This window comes from Pantherophis guttatus, chromosome 6 (assembly GCF_059756535.1).
Source record: "Pantherophis guttatus breed Tessera chromosome 6, ASM5975653v1, whole genome shotgun sequence".
Classification (NCBI taxonomy): Eukaryota; Metazoa; Chordata; class Lepidosauria; order Squamata; family Colubridae; genus Pantherophis; species Pantherophis guttatus.
This window is the reverse complement of record NC_142068.1, coordinates 76,912,947-76,928,147: the sequence shown is the minus strand read 5'-3', so window position 1 is coordinate 76,928,147 and position 15,201 is coordinate 76,912,947. Positions and strand designations below refer to the sequence as shown.

The 15,201-nt window shown below is 42.3% G+C and overlaps 1 protein-coding gene across 1 annotated transcript in view; it reads left to right on the top strand.

Annotated features, from left to right (window-relative positions):
• Positions 1–435: 435 nt before the first annotated feature.
• Positions 436–15,201, top strand: part of NPFFR1 (neuropeptide FF receptor 1) — a 33,909-nt gene continuing 19,143 nt past the window's right edge. Inside the window, exons 1-2 of the mRNA XM_034426006.2 lie at positions 436–539; positions 1,066–1,185. Coding sequence (XP_034281897.2) covers positions 1,170–1,185 — 16 coding nt within the window. The 5' untranslated portion in view covers positions 436–539; positions 1,066–1,169. The remainder of the gene's footprint in view (positions 540–1,065; positions 1,186–15,201) is intronic.

Here is a 15,201-nt window from a genome sequence, read left to right as displayed (position 1 = left end):
ACGTTGGATAACCATTTGTCTGAAGTGGTGTAGGGTTTCTTGCCTAAGCAGGGGGTTGGATTAGAAGACCTCCAAAGTCCCTTCCAACTCTGTTATTCTAAATTCTAAAAGTATAGATAATTAGAAAGACTAACACGGTATATGAAACAGTGGATAATAATAAGTCAGGGTCATCCAAACCTTCAGGAGCAAGGATTAGATCAGACTTTCTTGTGATACTATACACTCTGCCTTGAAAATTCTTCACTTGGCCCATTTGATAAATGAACATTCTTAGCAAGGAGGAGGGGGGGAGATTATTTATCTGTAATTTGCCTGATCAGTCACCAAGTGTCGTAACCATGGTAGTGGGGAGAGGTGTACCCCCTCCTCCTCCTTTTCAGACCATCCTGTCTTCCCCTTTTCCTACATACAAAGTGACTCAGACTGACAAGAGCAGCAGCTTCCACCAGCTTTGCCTCCTGGCTGAGCGAGAAGCCAGAGGAGGGAGATTCAGAGGGTACAGGAGGGCGAGATAGCAGAGCAGACATTGAGCAAAGGTAGTTAGCTGGCTGTGCTTCAAATACCAGGGAGCTAAGATTTCTGCTTGCTGTGTTGCTGTGGATAAAATACCAGCAACTTGGAATTGTTCCTCAGAAAGAGATGGGAGATATAGAAGAGATATAGACCCATTGCCCTGAAGTTGGGGGGCTGACAGGGATTTCAACAGAACCCTATCCAAAAAGCATCCCTGGGTATGGAAGGATGTTTCCCACTCTCCTTTAAACCAGGGAGGGAAATAAATTGAAAATCTCTTCATCTCTTCCCCTGCAGTTCTAACTGAGGACTTCAGCTGTCTTTAACCAAGTGCTGTTTGCCAACCACCTGCTCTTGAAACAGAAAGGAAAAAAGATGCATGTCGTTTTTTATTCATTCTGGAACGCAAAGGTTAATTTAGGGGAATTTAAGTGTAGAAGGAAGCAGTATCTCAGCAAGCCATCAATAACTCTCAGAAGAACTGTTGGGATAGTTTCAGGCTAGCTTTCCTGGAAATAAATAATCCAATTTTCTTGCCTTTGTATAAAGAGAGAGTAAGCCTCTAAAAGGAAACATGGAGCAGATCTCCACTTACTGCTGAACCATCAGATCAACCGATATCGTTGGAGAAGAAGCTGCAAATTAACAACAACATGGAAAACGAGAAAGGTAAGGGCCTCGGATTCTTCTTCTTTTCTTGCAAAACCTGGTTTGTTTATAGTTTGATTGAAAGCCTGCTAAAATCCTGGCATTTTGTTTTCTCCAGTGACTCATTCAAAATCTGTAAAATCAAAGAGTTACCTGAGATCAGGTAGCAATCCCAAATAACTTCTTTCTTAAATTTTCGATTCCGATGTGGAAAATATCCTTTATTGTTGAAGAGACACGGAGAGAATATAAGAGAAAAGAATTCATCTGTGTTTGTTTTCTTGCTTTTGGAAGCCATACGTTCTGAATGCTTGAGAAATCTACATGTTTATCCCACCAATTTAGAATTAAATTAAATTAAATTAAATTAAATTAAATTAAATTAAATTAAATTAAATTAAATTAAATTATGATATCTTATGTATTTCTAATTCATACACTTTCCAGGGCAGGTTAGGTTGCTCTTAGCAATTGCCATTCCAGGATAAACTTGCAGTATTGTATTCTACCAGTCCACTGAACTTTCAGGAAGTAGGATGGGTTATTTGGGATATACGGCTTGAAGCATTCCCTACGAACATCTGCTAAAACTACAGTAGTCCCTGCTGCATCTATCACCCTTCCAACACCTGTTGCAGGAAATGGAAGAGGGGAAAAGAAAATATCCATTCCATGTACATTTTATTAATTAGAGTATAACTATATAATCTGAGAAGTTCCAAAATATAAAACTATGGCAATCCATTCCGATTGTCCATCCATGGAGTTTCATCACGTAGCTGTCCCAGAATTGAACCAGTGCAAGATCTAAGTCCTTTTGAAATTAATGGGGAGGATAAGGACCAAAAAGTTCTCTTTCCCAGATGGCTCAAGGCAATACAATTGTTTGCTCCTATCACAGCCATGGTGTTGAGCTTGAATGGACTACGGGAGGTGGTAGAGGACAGGAAGGCCAGGAGGAACGTTGTCCATGGGGTCGCGATGGGTCGGACACGACTTCGCAACTAACAACAACATCACAGCCATGTTTTTGGATAACTCCATAAAACTAAACACATGGGTTCTGTTTTATAAACAGGATAAAAAGCATTATTTGGGAACAATGAATAACCTTGCTTTTGTGTGTGTGAGTGTATGAGTGCATGCATAGCATCTCCCTTCCTATCTGCATGATAATCTTTATGTTCCTTGCCATCTTCTGACAATAAATCTTGACTGTTTAGATTCTTAATTTCATACTCAGGGGCTTGCTAATAGCATAAGCACACAGATAACTATTTTATTACAGACCAGATACAAAGTCTGTCTCCCGTAGGGGAACATACACAAAAAATCAAGTCCTTATGTTTATATCTGCTCCAGACTGTAAATTCAAGGCATTTTCCTCCTGCCCTTTTGTGTCAATGGAATTTTGGCTACTTTCTTCCCAATCTTGAGATTGGGCAGCATCTTCTAACTGCTTATATATTGCTCTGTCAAGCCTGAGAAATGATATTCTTGCCTCACAGCAATCTTAATCTTTCTACCTTCATGAAGAACATGCATCTTTCATTAGGTTCATTTTTCTCTTCAAATAAACGTTTGATCTTGCTTGGGCTATCCAAATGGCTCCTATGTCCCCTGGTTTTAGATGTTCCTGTAGCTTTTTTTCCCGCCAAGTTGAGAGAGTTTCAAAGGTGCCAGCTCTTCATGGGATTTCAGTTTTCCGAGAAGGATATGAAGACTTACAAGTTACAACACTTGTTAAACAAGAGGCGGCAATCTACAGTACATGCTATGGTGGTGTTTGAAATTGCACTGCTAGCATTTGGGGGCAAAATCAAATTTTCAGTAAATCTTTCAAATCAGTCCCAAATCATGCTGCCAAAATATGCCCATTTTGCCACCACTGGTCGAATTGGTGTGTATTTTCAGAGAGACTTTCATTTCCATCTTTAAAAATGGCACACCCTTTTTGCACCTTCTCTTCCCAATAATCTCTCCATCCTTCTTTTTTTTAAAAAAAATATATTTTTATTGTTTACATAAAAATATATTGAATACAGTGTAATTTTCCTGGCATTCCACTTGCCATAAAACAAAAGTAAAAACAGAATAACATATATGCTATTTTAAACAGTGCTAGTGTTGTACAATAGTTTCTGACCATCATATTCTAATATGTTAATTTATCTATCATTCTAATACTTACATTCCTATATCAATATTAAAAGTATCGCTTTCCATGTCCACCTAACCTGATTCTTTCACATTCCAACTTCTACCTCCTGTTTCTAACCATTGATAAAATCTATTCCATGTTGATTAGTATTCTGTATCTCCTTTATCCTTTATTTTTAGAGTTAGTCTGTCCATTTCCGCACAGACTAGTATCTTCCTTATTGTCTCATCCTCTGAAGGGGTGTTTTCGTTCTTCCACTGCTGCGCATGTACGATTCTTGCTGTGGTGAAGATATGTAATATTAGATATATTGTCTTCTCTCCATCCCTCTGAGGGCATCATCTGTGGTCAGTGGAAGCAATTTTCAGCCCACAATCCAAGAAAAATTTCCATCTCTACATTAATTCTATGCAATTCCTATGTTCACACACGTTGTTATAACCAAAGAAATAAACCTTTTTAAAGGTTGGAAGTGATGTCCTCCTTAACATAGCATGCTGACACAATAGTTGAATTCTCACAATATACTCAACTATAAATGACCCAAACATCTTGTAGTTCACTCTAGTATACCCAATCTCCTTTTACTCTAGTCTAGTGTACTGAGTAACCCACAATTTTGTTTTCTGTAATGATAGGCTATTCATGCAGACCAAAGAAAAGATGAGGGCACAGGTGGGCTGCTGCCGGTTCGGACCGATTCAGGTGAACCAGTAGTTGTGACCTACCAGCGCTATCCTGTCCTATATCACTGTGTTTTTGAAGCTGTGCACATGCGCGGAAGGCTGCGGGAATGCACACAGAAGGAAGGCTGTGCGAGCTCACATTTTCGGTGCTGGGTGAACCGATTGTTACAACTGGCAACAGCCCACCATTGGATGAGGGATTTGGAGCAAAGCCCTACAACTAGCTTGCAGTTTCTAGAGGATCTCGAATGTAAGAAAGCATCTGTGGATTGTAGTTTCAGTTAGGGAAATCAATCAGCGTCATCAGTTCTCCATTCCTCCTGCTCATGGCAACTTGAAAGCTTTGCAAGTTGACATTTGATGCTTTCATAGGATTTCTTGCAGAGAAGCCCACTCTGTTCCTGCTTTTAGCTCAGCACATATTTTCTGTTCTAAGGGGATGCATTTCACACGTCTTGGTTTTTGGGGCAAAAAGATGACTCATCTTTCTCTTTGGTAACTCCTCTGTAGAAAGCTGCTGCTTTTTTTGTTCCTACTCAGTCTCAATTAATATATATATATATATATATATATATATATATATATATATATACACACACACACACACACACACACACACACACACACATACATACATACATATGTAGGTCTTTGGTTATTCGGGTTTTCTCCTGCGTAAAATTGGAGGTGTCTTGGCAACGTTTTGACGAAGTCTCATTCGTCATCTTCAGGCTTTGAAGATGACGAATGAACACATTGAACACATTGCTCCTAGAAGCACGAAGCCGAAAACACCAGCCTGAAGATGACGAATGAGACTTCGTCGAAACGTTGCAAAGACACCTCCAATTTTACGCAGGAGAAAACCCGAATAACCAAAGACCTACATACAAACACCTGCGAAAACCTCAGAATATGTATATATACATATACATGACCAGAAAAATCTCTCAAAGTTCCATCTCTAGACGTGATCTGACTGATCACGACTGAGATTTTCTAAAAGTCTCTTTGCACAACTACAGAGTCGAAGCCTCCTATCTGAGAGATGGGACCGGCTGCACTCAAATCTCATTACAGAATCTTCAGATATACGTAGCACGAAAAGGAGTTGCAAGGAAATCCTTAATACTTCTTGATTTATTTATCCTCAACCAAGATCCAAGAAAATATTGGGGGAAAAATGACAGAATTGAATTGCTTAAAATCTGACACTAGGTTTAATTTTCCAAGCTGATGGAGCAGAAGTCAGAGAATCTCAGCATTTTCAAATTCCATCTGAAGTGCGTGGAGCTGGCAGATGAATGGTTACAAAACCTCTGAGATGACAGACCAGGAGGTATCATTAAATAAAGACTGTCCCTCAGCATGAGCAACAAAGGATCAAATACCATCTGAAAGACTAGCATATTTTTTAGAATACAAACCAGTGTTCTCAATCTGCTGCCCTTCAAATATTCTGTAGCATACAGGAAATGGCAAGAGAAGTATTTTGGAGGAGACTTGATAGGAGAAGGCAGCCATAGAAGTGTGCAGACTAAAATCTGTTTTCAGACAGAACAATCCTACCCTGTTTTCCCCAAAATAAGACATCACCTCATAATAAGCCCAGTCGGGCTTTTGAGCGCATGGTAATAAGGCCAAGCGCTTATGTCAGGGTTCAAACAAATATAAGACAGGGTCTTATTTTCAGGAAAACGTGGTACATAGATTTCCATAGAAGTAAGTCCCAATCAGTTACTCCAAGTGGAACAATTACAGCCTTTAGTGTTTTCTTTAGGTTAAATAATTATTCCTTTAGGAAGAAAGTTCTAAAAACAAAGGTTATGTGTTGGTCCTTCCTAAAACACTGCTTAGTTCAATTAATTTTCAAGCATTTTAAAATGTTCCCATAGAAGAGGATATATGTAGGCTCAAGGTGGAACTGTGGAGTTTTTGATGGTCTCTGAGCTTGATTGTTTGCATGCAGATAGATGTTGGATTACCTAACTAGGTAACATCATCAGTGCAAGGGAATATAGTTTGCTGCCTATTTACATGCAGCAGCTTGTCCTGGGAGTTTTGGGGGTGGGGTTGTTCCTCCTTGGTAGTTCCTTGATTAGATTAATATTGCTTTTTGCTTAATGGTTTGTCTGGTGCTCGTCCCTGCTTATCTGGGTGTTGCTTCTAGGGAGGATATGTTGTAGTCTTTTTGTTTCCTTGTTAGGTTTTCTTATTGTCTCCATTGAATGGTGAGGAAATGTGATTTATCTCTACGTGTCTATTGATGGCTGATTTGTCTGAATGACAAACTTCCATGAATTCTGTAGTATGTTTGGATTTGGCTTACTCTAAGTTACTAATAGATTCCTAGTTGAAACTGTGGCTGAATCTGTCCAGGTGTTGTGAAATTAAGGAGTTTTCATCATATCTTCTGAAAGCAGTTGATATTTATGGATGTGTTCTGTAATCTTCTACGTCTGGCTGTTGCAGACCTTCCACTGTATGTTGTACATCAACCCTGTTTTTTCTTTCTTGTGCTACTGGGTTGTTTTGTTTGCTTAAAATGTTTTGGAGAGCTTTAGTTGGTTTGTGTGCTACAACGATGCTGTTCTAGCAGTCAGTTGGTTGTTTCTGAGCTGTTTTTGAAGTAGGAACATGTTATCCTTTTCTCACATTGTACTGGTTGTGTTGTGAGGCACTGTTTGATAAAAAATTGTGTTAGTATCCAAGATGTTGCATAAATGGTCTGCTTCCTCTGGTTCCAGTTTGCCGCAGTGTGTTTGTGCTTGTCTGAGTTACATTCTTATATAGCTCCTCTTGTAAGAGGTTGGGTTGTCATGTTGGTAGTGGAGCACTAGGATACTACAGGTTGCTGACTTCGGGTTTTGCCAATTAGAGAGGTTCGATGTTATAGAAATTGTTAGTATATATTATTAAATAAAAGTAAAAAGTTGAAGTATTGTATGGGTATACTGTGTATACCCATACAATGACAATAAAGTTATTTTATTTATTATGTTACTACCTTATTCAAGTGTACCAAAAGGAGTCGGAAGTCAACACCATTTTCCCCCCTTCCGCCCTGCACTTTTCTCTCTTCTCCTTTTCTCTCCATTATCTTAATTTTCCGTCATATGGTTTGTATTTTATATTTTGATAAACCAACAAAAGGTGTTATCTAGGATACTACAGGTTACTTTCTGGTAGACTTGGGTTCCCATTTGTCATTGTGTCCTGTGCCGATGAGGGTATCCAGAGGTCAATACAAGGCAGGCATCCAATGTTGTTGTTTTCTTCTCCCCTTGTGATTTTTATTTCTCCAGAGGTGATGGTTTCATGCCTTTTTTCTAGTTGTTCCTTATTATGATGAAGAGGTTGTCTACAAAATGGATCGATACTTTTGGCCGTATCCATGGGAGTGCTATAGTTTTTTGACACTATATTACAGCCTCTGTTGTGAGTCCTATGAGGGGCGATCCCATGAGTGTTCCTCTGATTTGTTGGTATATTTGTTCATCTAGGTAGAAACTAGGTAGTGCGGCAGAGAATGATGGGATCCATGATTCTTGGTATTTCGACCTTAGTTTTATTTGCTAAATTGGGTGTGTTGTGTAATATTGATACAATGGATTCTTTCACTAGCTCAGGATCTGTGGATTTGAAGAGGGTTGTGTTCTGACCCAGCCTTCGCAAGCAATGAGAAACCACTTACTCACGAGTAACACAAACTCTTTTATTTAAGTCAGGGCAGGAACAGTCTTTGTTCATGTTGGATCAACAAAACCAAAAGTAAGTACCATATTTTTTGGAGTATAAGATGCACCTTAGTTTTTGGGGAGAAAAATAGTGTGTGTGTGGGGGGGGAATTCTGCCTACCAGGTATTCATCTGGCTAGTCCTTAGCCTGGTCAGCTTCAGCACATTAGTTTGCTCACTGGTTTTGAGGTTGGGGCTGGTTGGGGTTAAAAAACAGCTTCAAAAGCATAGCTGATCGTTGGAGGGAGCTCCAGTGACTAAAGCAGGTGAAGGCAGAAGGGGTAAAAGAAGGCAGCAGCCATTCGGGTAGCCATATTGAGCACTGCACGTTGTGTTTTCAGCCTCCAAATGTGTTGCGTTTTTGCCGCGATCAGCAGCAATGTGGTGATCCCCGCAGTCTTGAAGGGCTCTCAAATGGAGCGTTTGGAGGCTGAAAACGCGATGCGCAGAGCCCAAAAACACAAGCCATTGTCGGTGGCAATCTCTGCAGCTAGGAAGAGGATCTGTGGAGGCCAAAGGCTGGGGGCCAGTGGGTGGGCGGGGTTACATTTGGACTATAAAACACACCCAAATTTTCAGCCTCTTTTAGGAGGGAAAAAAGTGTGTCTTATACTCTGAAAAATATGGTAGTCACAAATGAAAGTCTTTTCCCCTTCTACAACAGGGCATGAAGCAATTTTGGTTCACATGAGAACTCAAGATAAAAAGTCCTTTCAGGAATTAGCCGAGCAGAAACAGTCCCTGTTCACATCAGCTGAGGCAAATTCACTCCCTATTATTTCCTAGCAGGGAGATTCCGTTGGCACCTCAAATACAGAGCAATTAATCCCAACAAACCTGGTTCTGGCAAAAAAATCTGAGGTAATTGATGTACAATGGAAAATGAATGGTTGTCTGTGATAACCGGCTACTTCCAAACCCCTACTATTTATTTCCCAGCCAGGGCGGGACTGGGTATCATCTATGTCTGCTTTTCCCTGAGAGCCGGCTTGTTGCTTTCCTTTGCTCTCCTCTCCTTTCCTCTCTACGCATATGCGCATCTGGGATGGGCCCCATCTGTTCCTCCCCCTCACTCAGCTCAGGCCCCGAAGACAGCTGCCTCTCTACCTGGGGGAGGACCGAAGGCCCTGACTCAGCATCTGCCTCTGATCCTGCTTCCTCATCAGAGCCTTTCAAAGGCTCCAAATCTGGCCCAGGCTCCCTCTCAATCTCCTCATCTGACTCTTCTGCTAGCTCTGCTGGCAGCCGACGGGCCACAACAGGTTGTAACACTGAATGAGAAAATAACATCATATTCTTCTGTTCCTAGGTCTCTGGTTTTTCTGAAGACGCTGTAGTGAAGAACTGATAGAATATTTATTTCTTTAATTCATTTCTATGACTTCTCATCTCAATCAAATGGCCCTGGGCATCTTACAGTTCTACAGTCATACAACAGTTAAAACAACTTTAAAACAATCCAAAATAAAGATGTACTGCAGCTGAGATAATTTATCCATTAACAGCTGAGCCAAGAAGCAGAGCCCATAATACCTTGGAGTTCCAGGACCAAACCTTCTGAAAGGTCAACAAGGCAGGAGCCATTATAAAATCTTTATAATAAGATTCCACAGAATAGAAGACTCCTCTTCTGGTCCCTATCAGCTAACGTTCTTTGGCTGAGGCAATCTCAGTGCTGGGATTCAGCCGGTTCTGTCTGGTTCAGACGAACCAGTAGTGGTGACTGTGGGAGGCTCCACCCACCCACCTGGACATAATGCACGAGCACTGCGCATGTGCGGAAGGCCGTGCGCATGCACAGAAGTGGTGCGTGTGAGCGAAGCGCGCTCACATTTGCGAACCGGTAGGGAAGGTAAGTGAATCCCACCTCTGGGGGATCTGCAGCATGCCCAGTCTGCTGGACTGAATTGGACAGGTACAGACTCTTGGAAAAAAAGACATAACCCAATCATGAGCCATGTAAAGCTTTAAAAGTGACAACCAGCACCTTAAATTGCACTAAGAAACACACCAAGTAGCCAATAGTTGTGGTATTATGTGTGCCTTATATGCAACACCATTTATTACTCTCTATCAGGGATGAAATGCTCCCGGTTCAGACCGGATCACCCGATCCGGTAGTGAGGATGGCGGGTGGTTAGGAGAACCAGTAGCAAAAACCCCTGCCCCCCCGCCCATGCCCAGCTGAGCCGCGCGATCACCAGAGGCTTTTTTTTTACTTTTAAAAGCATTTTTTCTACAACTTCTTCGTCTAATTTTTTTTCCATGTACAGGAGGCCCACTTCTGCTTGCTCACAGTGGGGCAGGGTGCCGTGTGGCATGCCAATGCCACCACCACGAGGTGGGGGAGGTGGAGTTGCCCCATGTGCCCTGCATCGGCTTATCTCAGGGCCCCCGCAGCCAGGCCACCACGCCCTGACACCTGCCTCCCCTCATGGCTGTGGCACTGACATGCCACTTGGCCTCCTGCTCCATTGTGGCCGTGAGCAAGCAGAAGGAGTGGGCTGGCGGCCATGTGATCTCCTGATGCACGTGGCTGCTGGTGCTGCTATTGCAAAGCAGGTGTCATGTCGTGGATGGACTGGTTGCGCGGGCCCTGAGGTAAGTGAGTGCGGGGCACATGGGGCAGCTCTACTACCACCCCACCTCACCTTGTGGCCATGGCACCGCGAGCAACAAGATGGAATAGGCGGGCAGGTGGGTGCGCAGGCTCTTAGGGTTTATTTTGGGTGTAGGGCTTATATTAGGCGCATGCGTAAAAACATGCTAGGGCTTATTTTCGGGATAGGGCTTATTTTCAGGGAAACAGGGCATATGACCACCTATCTCATATAACAATTCTAGGCAGCACACAACATCCACTAAAACACAGCTAAAAACAAAACTACCCTTCTCCCCAGGAACCAAACCAAACCGCCTCCCAGCTCAACTCCCATCCTAACCCAATGCTTGAGGTGGAAAACCAGGTTTTCCAGCCCTCCTGAAATCTGCAAGGGTAGAAATAATTCTTGGGTCGATTGCGTTAATCATGCAGCTGAGCAATATATTCTTATTCCAATTCAGTTAAGAGATGGTGTAAATAAATGATCCTTCATAGGAGAACCCTGCTAGCTTGGAATAATAGCCTTTTATTAAGGGGGCGTTTCAAAGCCACTTGATCTGCTCGCTGAAAATAACAAAGGTGGAAATCATTCTGCTTACACAAAGGCCTCTGCAACGACTGAGTTCCAGGTCTGATACCGTGATCTCTTCCTGCGGACATTCACAACACGGTTAACTGAATCAAAAGTGGTGGTTCTGGCAATTTCTACTCACAGTAACCAGATTTTTAAAAAAATCACCATTCTGTGAATAGAGTTGTACCAATGGTGGGTTGCCCCTGGTTCGGATTGGTTCACAAGAACTGGTAGTAAAACTGGCGGGAGGCTCCACCCACCGACCCAGATGTCGTCATAGGTGATCTGCGCATGCGCCGAAACTTGGCGCGTGTGCGAGCCTGTTGCGAACCAGTAGTAAAGGTAAGTAGAACCCACCCCTGAGTTGTACCCACAGTTTCTCCAGAACTGATGTAATATCCCATGGGAAACCTTAAATTTTGGACTTTCATTCAAATCTCAGGGGGCCAAACTGATATTTCGTCAAGCAGTTCACAGAAACAAATAACCAATTGTTCTGAATTGCTCCCTTCTTCAGAAATCTGATAACAAACAGAGAACAATTGTTCTGAATTGTTCCATTGTTCTAAAAATCTGTCTGAGCAATTTATGTCCTTTGTTTTGTTTAATCCATGTGAGGATTACAGATAGACCATAAACGGGAGGTGCACAATGTAAAACCACAAATGATATTATTATGCAGTTGATGCAAATTGAGACAAATTGATGCCAAGGATGAAAACACATCAATTATGTAGACATTCAAGAGGATCAAATGTGTCAATTATGTACATTTGGATTGAATGGAATTGGGAGATAATGGATAGGGCTAAATCTTCAGGAGCAACTGAATTTGGCAGGCATATTCTATGCTGCCAGGCCTTGGATCCTGCAGAAGTTGTTTTATTCCCCCAATTTTTCCCCCACTAGACTAACTATGCAAAATGAGTTGATTGACTGGTTCTAGAGGTTTATTTATTTATTTATTTATTTTATTTTATTATTCATATTTCTATGCTGCCCACTCTCCGAGGACTCTGGGCGGCTTACACCAAAGACAGTATACTAAATAGCATATTACCCCCAACGATCTGGGTCCTCATTTTACCCACCTCGGAAGGATGGAAGGCTGAGTCAACCTTGAGCCGGTGAGATTTGATCCGCTGATCTGCTGAACTAGCAGTCAGCTGAAGTAGCTGCAGTACTGCACCCTAACCACTGCGCCACCTCGGCTCTTCCCATAAGTGAATGAAATTAATTTAACCTTTGTGCACGATAGGGTCTCTTTTGGGCTAATTGAAATCTGTGACAGTTCTCTGGGTCAACTGTCTATTTTGAGGGATATTTTATTGGTTTATCTATCTACCCAATTTATATAGTCATCTATCTCACAAACATGTCATTCTTCTATATACAACACATTAACCTTCTAAGTGACCATATGTTGGGGGAACATTATTTTTCCTTCTCATAACCGGGTGGCATTATGTTTAATCCTTTTCACTTCAGGGTAGCTTAACTATCAAGAGCCTAGATGCAGAACTGGTAATTTCAAGGGTGTCAGCAACTACAAACCATCTCTGAATTAGCAAATTCGACTTTTCCTTGACCTTCATTATTAAATGAGAATATCACATGCTACGAACTGACATTTTCTTCAGAGGGCTTAAAATAAGAGGATAGAAAAACATCATGGTTGAAATATAATTGCTTTATTTTCCATAGTTTATCTGGTGGCCTTGAAAAACAACCAATGGTCACCGAGATGGTCAGGGGTGTCCCCCAGGGTACGGCAAAGTCATAGATGGTGGGGGGAGGTCGGGATGGTACAAGTGAAGCCCTATCTGTTTCTCATGTGCACATGTGGCACACATTAAAAATCAGACAAAGCTTTAATCACATTTACCGGGAGCCACTATTTATTTTACTATATCCTACAGATACTCTTGGATCTATACCAGTGGTGGGTTCCTCCCAGTTCGGTCCGGTTCAGCCGAACCGGTAGCGGTGACGATATGATGTCACCAAACCGGTTCTCCCCCCCCCACCCACGTTATTCTTATCTTTTATTTGGTCCCACCCCCAATCTATTGCTGCCTCCTGAGTCCCAGCTGATGACTAGAGGGAAAAAAACTGTTTAAACTCTTGCCGCGGGGCTTCAAAGGGCCGTCCTACAGCTGATCAGTGTCAAAAGCAAACAAATGAGTCGGGTCGTAAGTGCGAGGACTGGTCGTAAGTGCGAGGACCTTCCAGAAATGACTCTGACCAGCTAGCCACGCCCACCTAGTCACATGACCTCTAAGCCACACCCACAAAATAAGCCACGCCCACAGAACTGGTAGTAAAAAAATTTAGAACCCACCCCTGATCTATACTCTATGGAAACTCTCGTTGTCATGACCTTTAACTGAGTGAAAGGGAGGGAAGGAGGTGAGGGAAGGGAGAGGGGAGAGGGGAGAGGAGAAAGGAAAAGTTTGGTTGCTCCCCGCTAGCTTCTGTTGAAAAAAATTTCCCTGGTTCGTTCCCAGCTTGGGAAGCAGCCACCAATGCTGAGAAGAAATAGACATGGAAGCAGCTGCCAGAAAATGGATCCTTTTAATTCAGGAAGGCAAGAAGGGTAGTAACACAGCTCAAGTGATCCTGGGTTGCAAGCAAACTTGGAAGTGTGGCTCTGAGCTTTTATTCTTAATTCCCCTTTGAAGCTTCTGCAGCTTGATGGATTTTTTAAAAAAATTTGATTTATATGCTGCCCTTCTCCGGAGACTCAGGGTGGCTTACAATGCGTTAAGCAATAGCCTTCATACTTTTGTATATTTATACAAAGTCAGCTTATTGCCCCCACAAACTGGGTCCTCAATTTACCTACCTTAGAAAGGATGGAAGGCTGAGTCAACCTTGACCCTGGCAGGATTCAATCTTACTTTAATTTCAGTGGTGGGTTTCTACCTGTTCGCCCTGGTTCGGGCAAACTGGTAGCGGTGGTGGCAGGAGGCTCTGCCCACCCACCCGGACATCATCATGGATGCTCTGCGCATGCGCAGAAGGTCCGTGCATGAGTGAAGCGAGCGTGCACACGCACGCACTCCCGGTTCCGAACCAGTAGCGAAGGTAAGAGGAACCCACTACTGGTTTATTTGTGTGCCTCTAGTTAAAGTGATTGCCCTGGATCCTGTCTTCCTGCCTTAATGGGTTAATCCTGTTCCTGGGGCTTTGTCTTTCCTATCCTGGGGGTTAATTTTGCCAGGAAAAAGAAAAAGGGAGTTCCAGGTGAGTTATTTTTAGCCTGATTCCCCTTATCTTAATGGCCCTACTTAAGTATTTCTATTGTCAGCTCTGTTAGCAGGGCAGCTCTGTGTTTTTCTTTCAGCTGGTGCTTCTTGGTTTTCTTAAAGGGGGAAGGGCTGGCTGGAGTCTCTTGGCACTGTTTTCTGAGGTTTCTGGTGCTATGAGGTCCCTGGCATTGTCCCCGTGGGGTACACTTCCCACACTTCCCACAAGGAAACTCAATGGGAAAGCCAGTAGGAAGTCAGAAGTTGTTCCCACTCATTCAGCTTCTCAGTTTAAGTAAGGAAATATCTCTGAAGTGATGACTCAGTGGGACACGGGTTCTCCAGAGTTTTTCTAAAATATAAATGTAGTAAACCAAGCCAGATTGTCTAACAGTGAGGGATGATGGGAAATAGAATTCCACAAATGGTAATGGTAATGGAGGAATGACCTTTGGGAGAACAGAGGGAAGAGCCACAGAGAGAGGAACAGTTGGATAAGAGGCACTGAGCCCACAGATAGAAGGTGCGCACCAATGGTGGGATTCAATTTTTTTTTACTACCGATTCTGTGGGCATTGCTTGGTGGGCATGGCAGGAGAAGGATACTGTAAAATCTCCATTCCATCCCCACTCCAGGGGAAGGATTAGGGTTGCCAGGTCTGCTTCCCAAAAATAGCGGACAAGCGGGGGGGGGGGGTTAAGTAGTAAAAAAATAAATAAAAAATTTACAATTAAATTATATATTTTCTTACAAACATTTTAACACGTATTAAAATAATCACTTCAAAACTTTACTTAAAATTCAAAACATCAAATATACCATAGTAATATGTAAAATATTAAATTACATTTTACTTTGCTGTCATGTGTATTTTTTATTTGACTGCGCAGCTTTGATCAATTCTTTGTGTTTAAGGAATAATTCTTTAATTTCAGTACAACGTTGAGAAATATTAAAAAATATACAAAGTTCACTTCGAACTGATGGTACAAGCAGTCTGTTACGTTCGTCAGTCCACAAATTTCCCA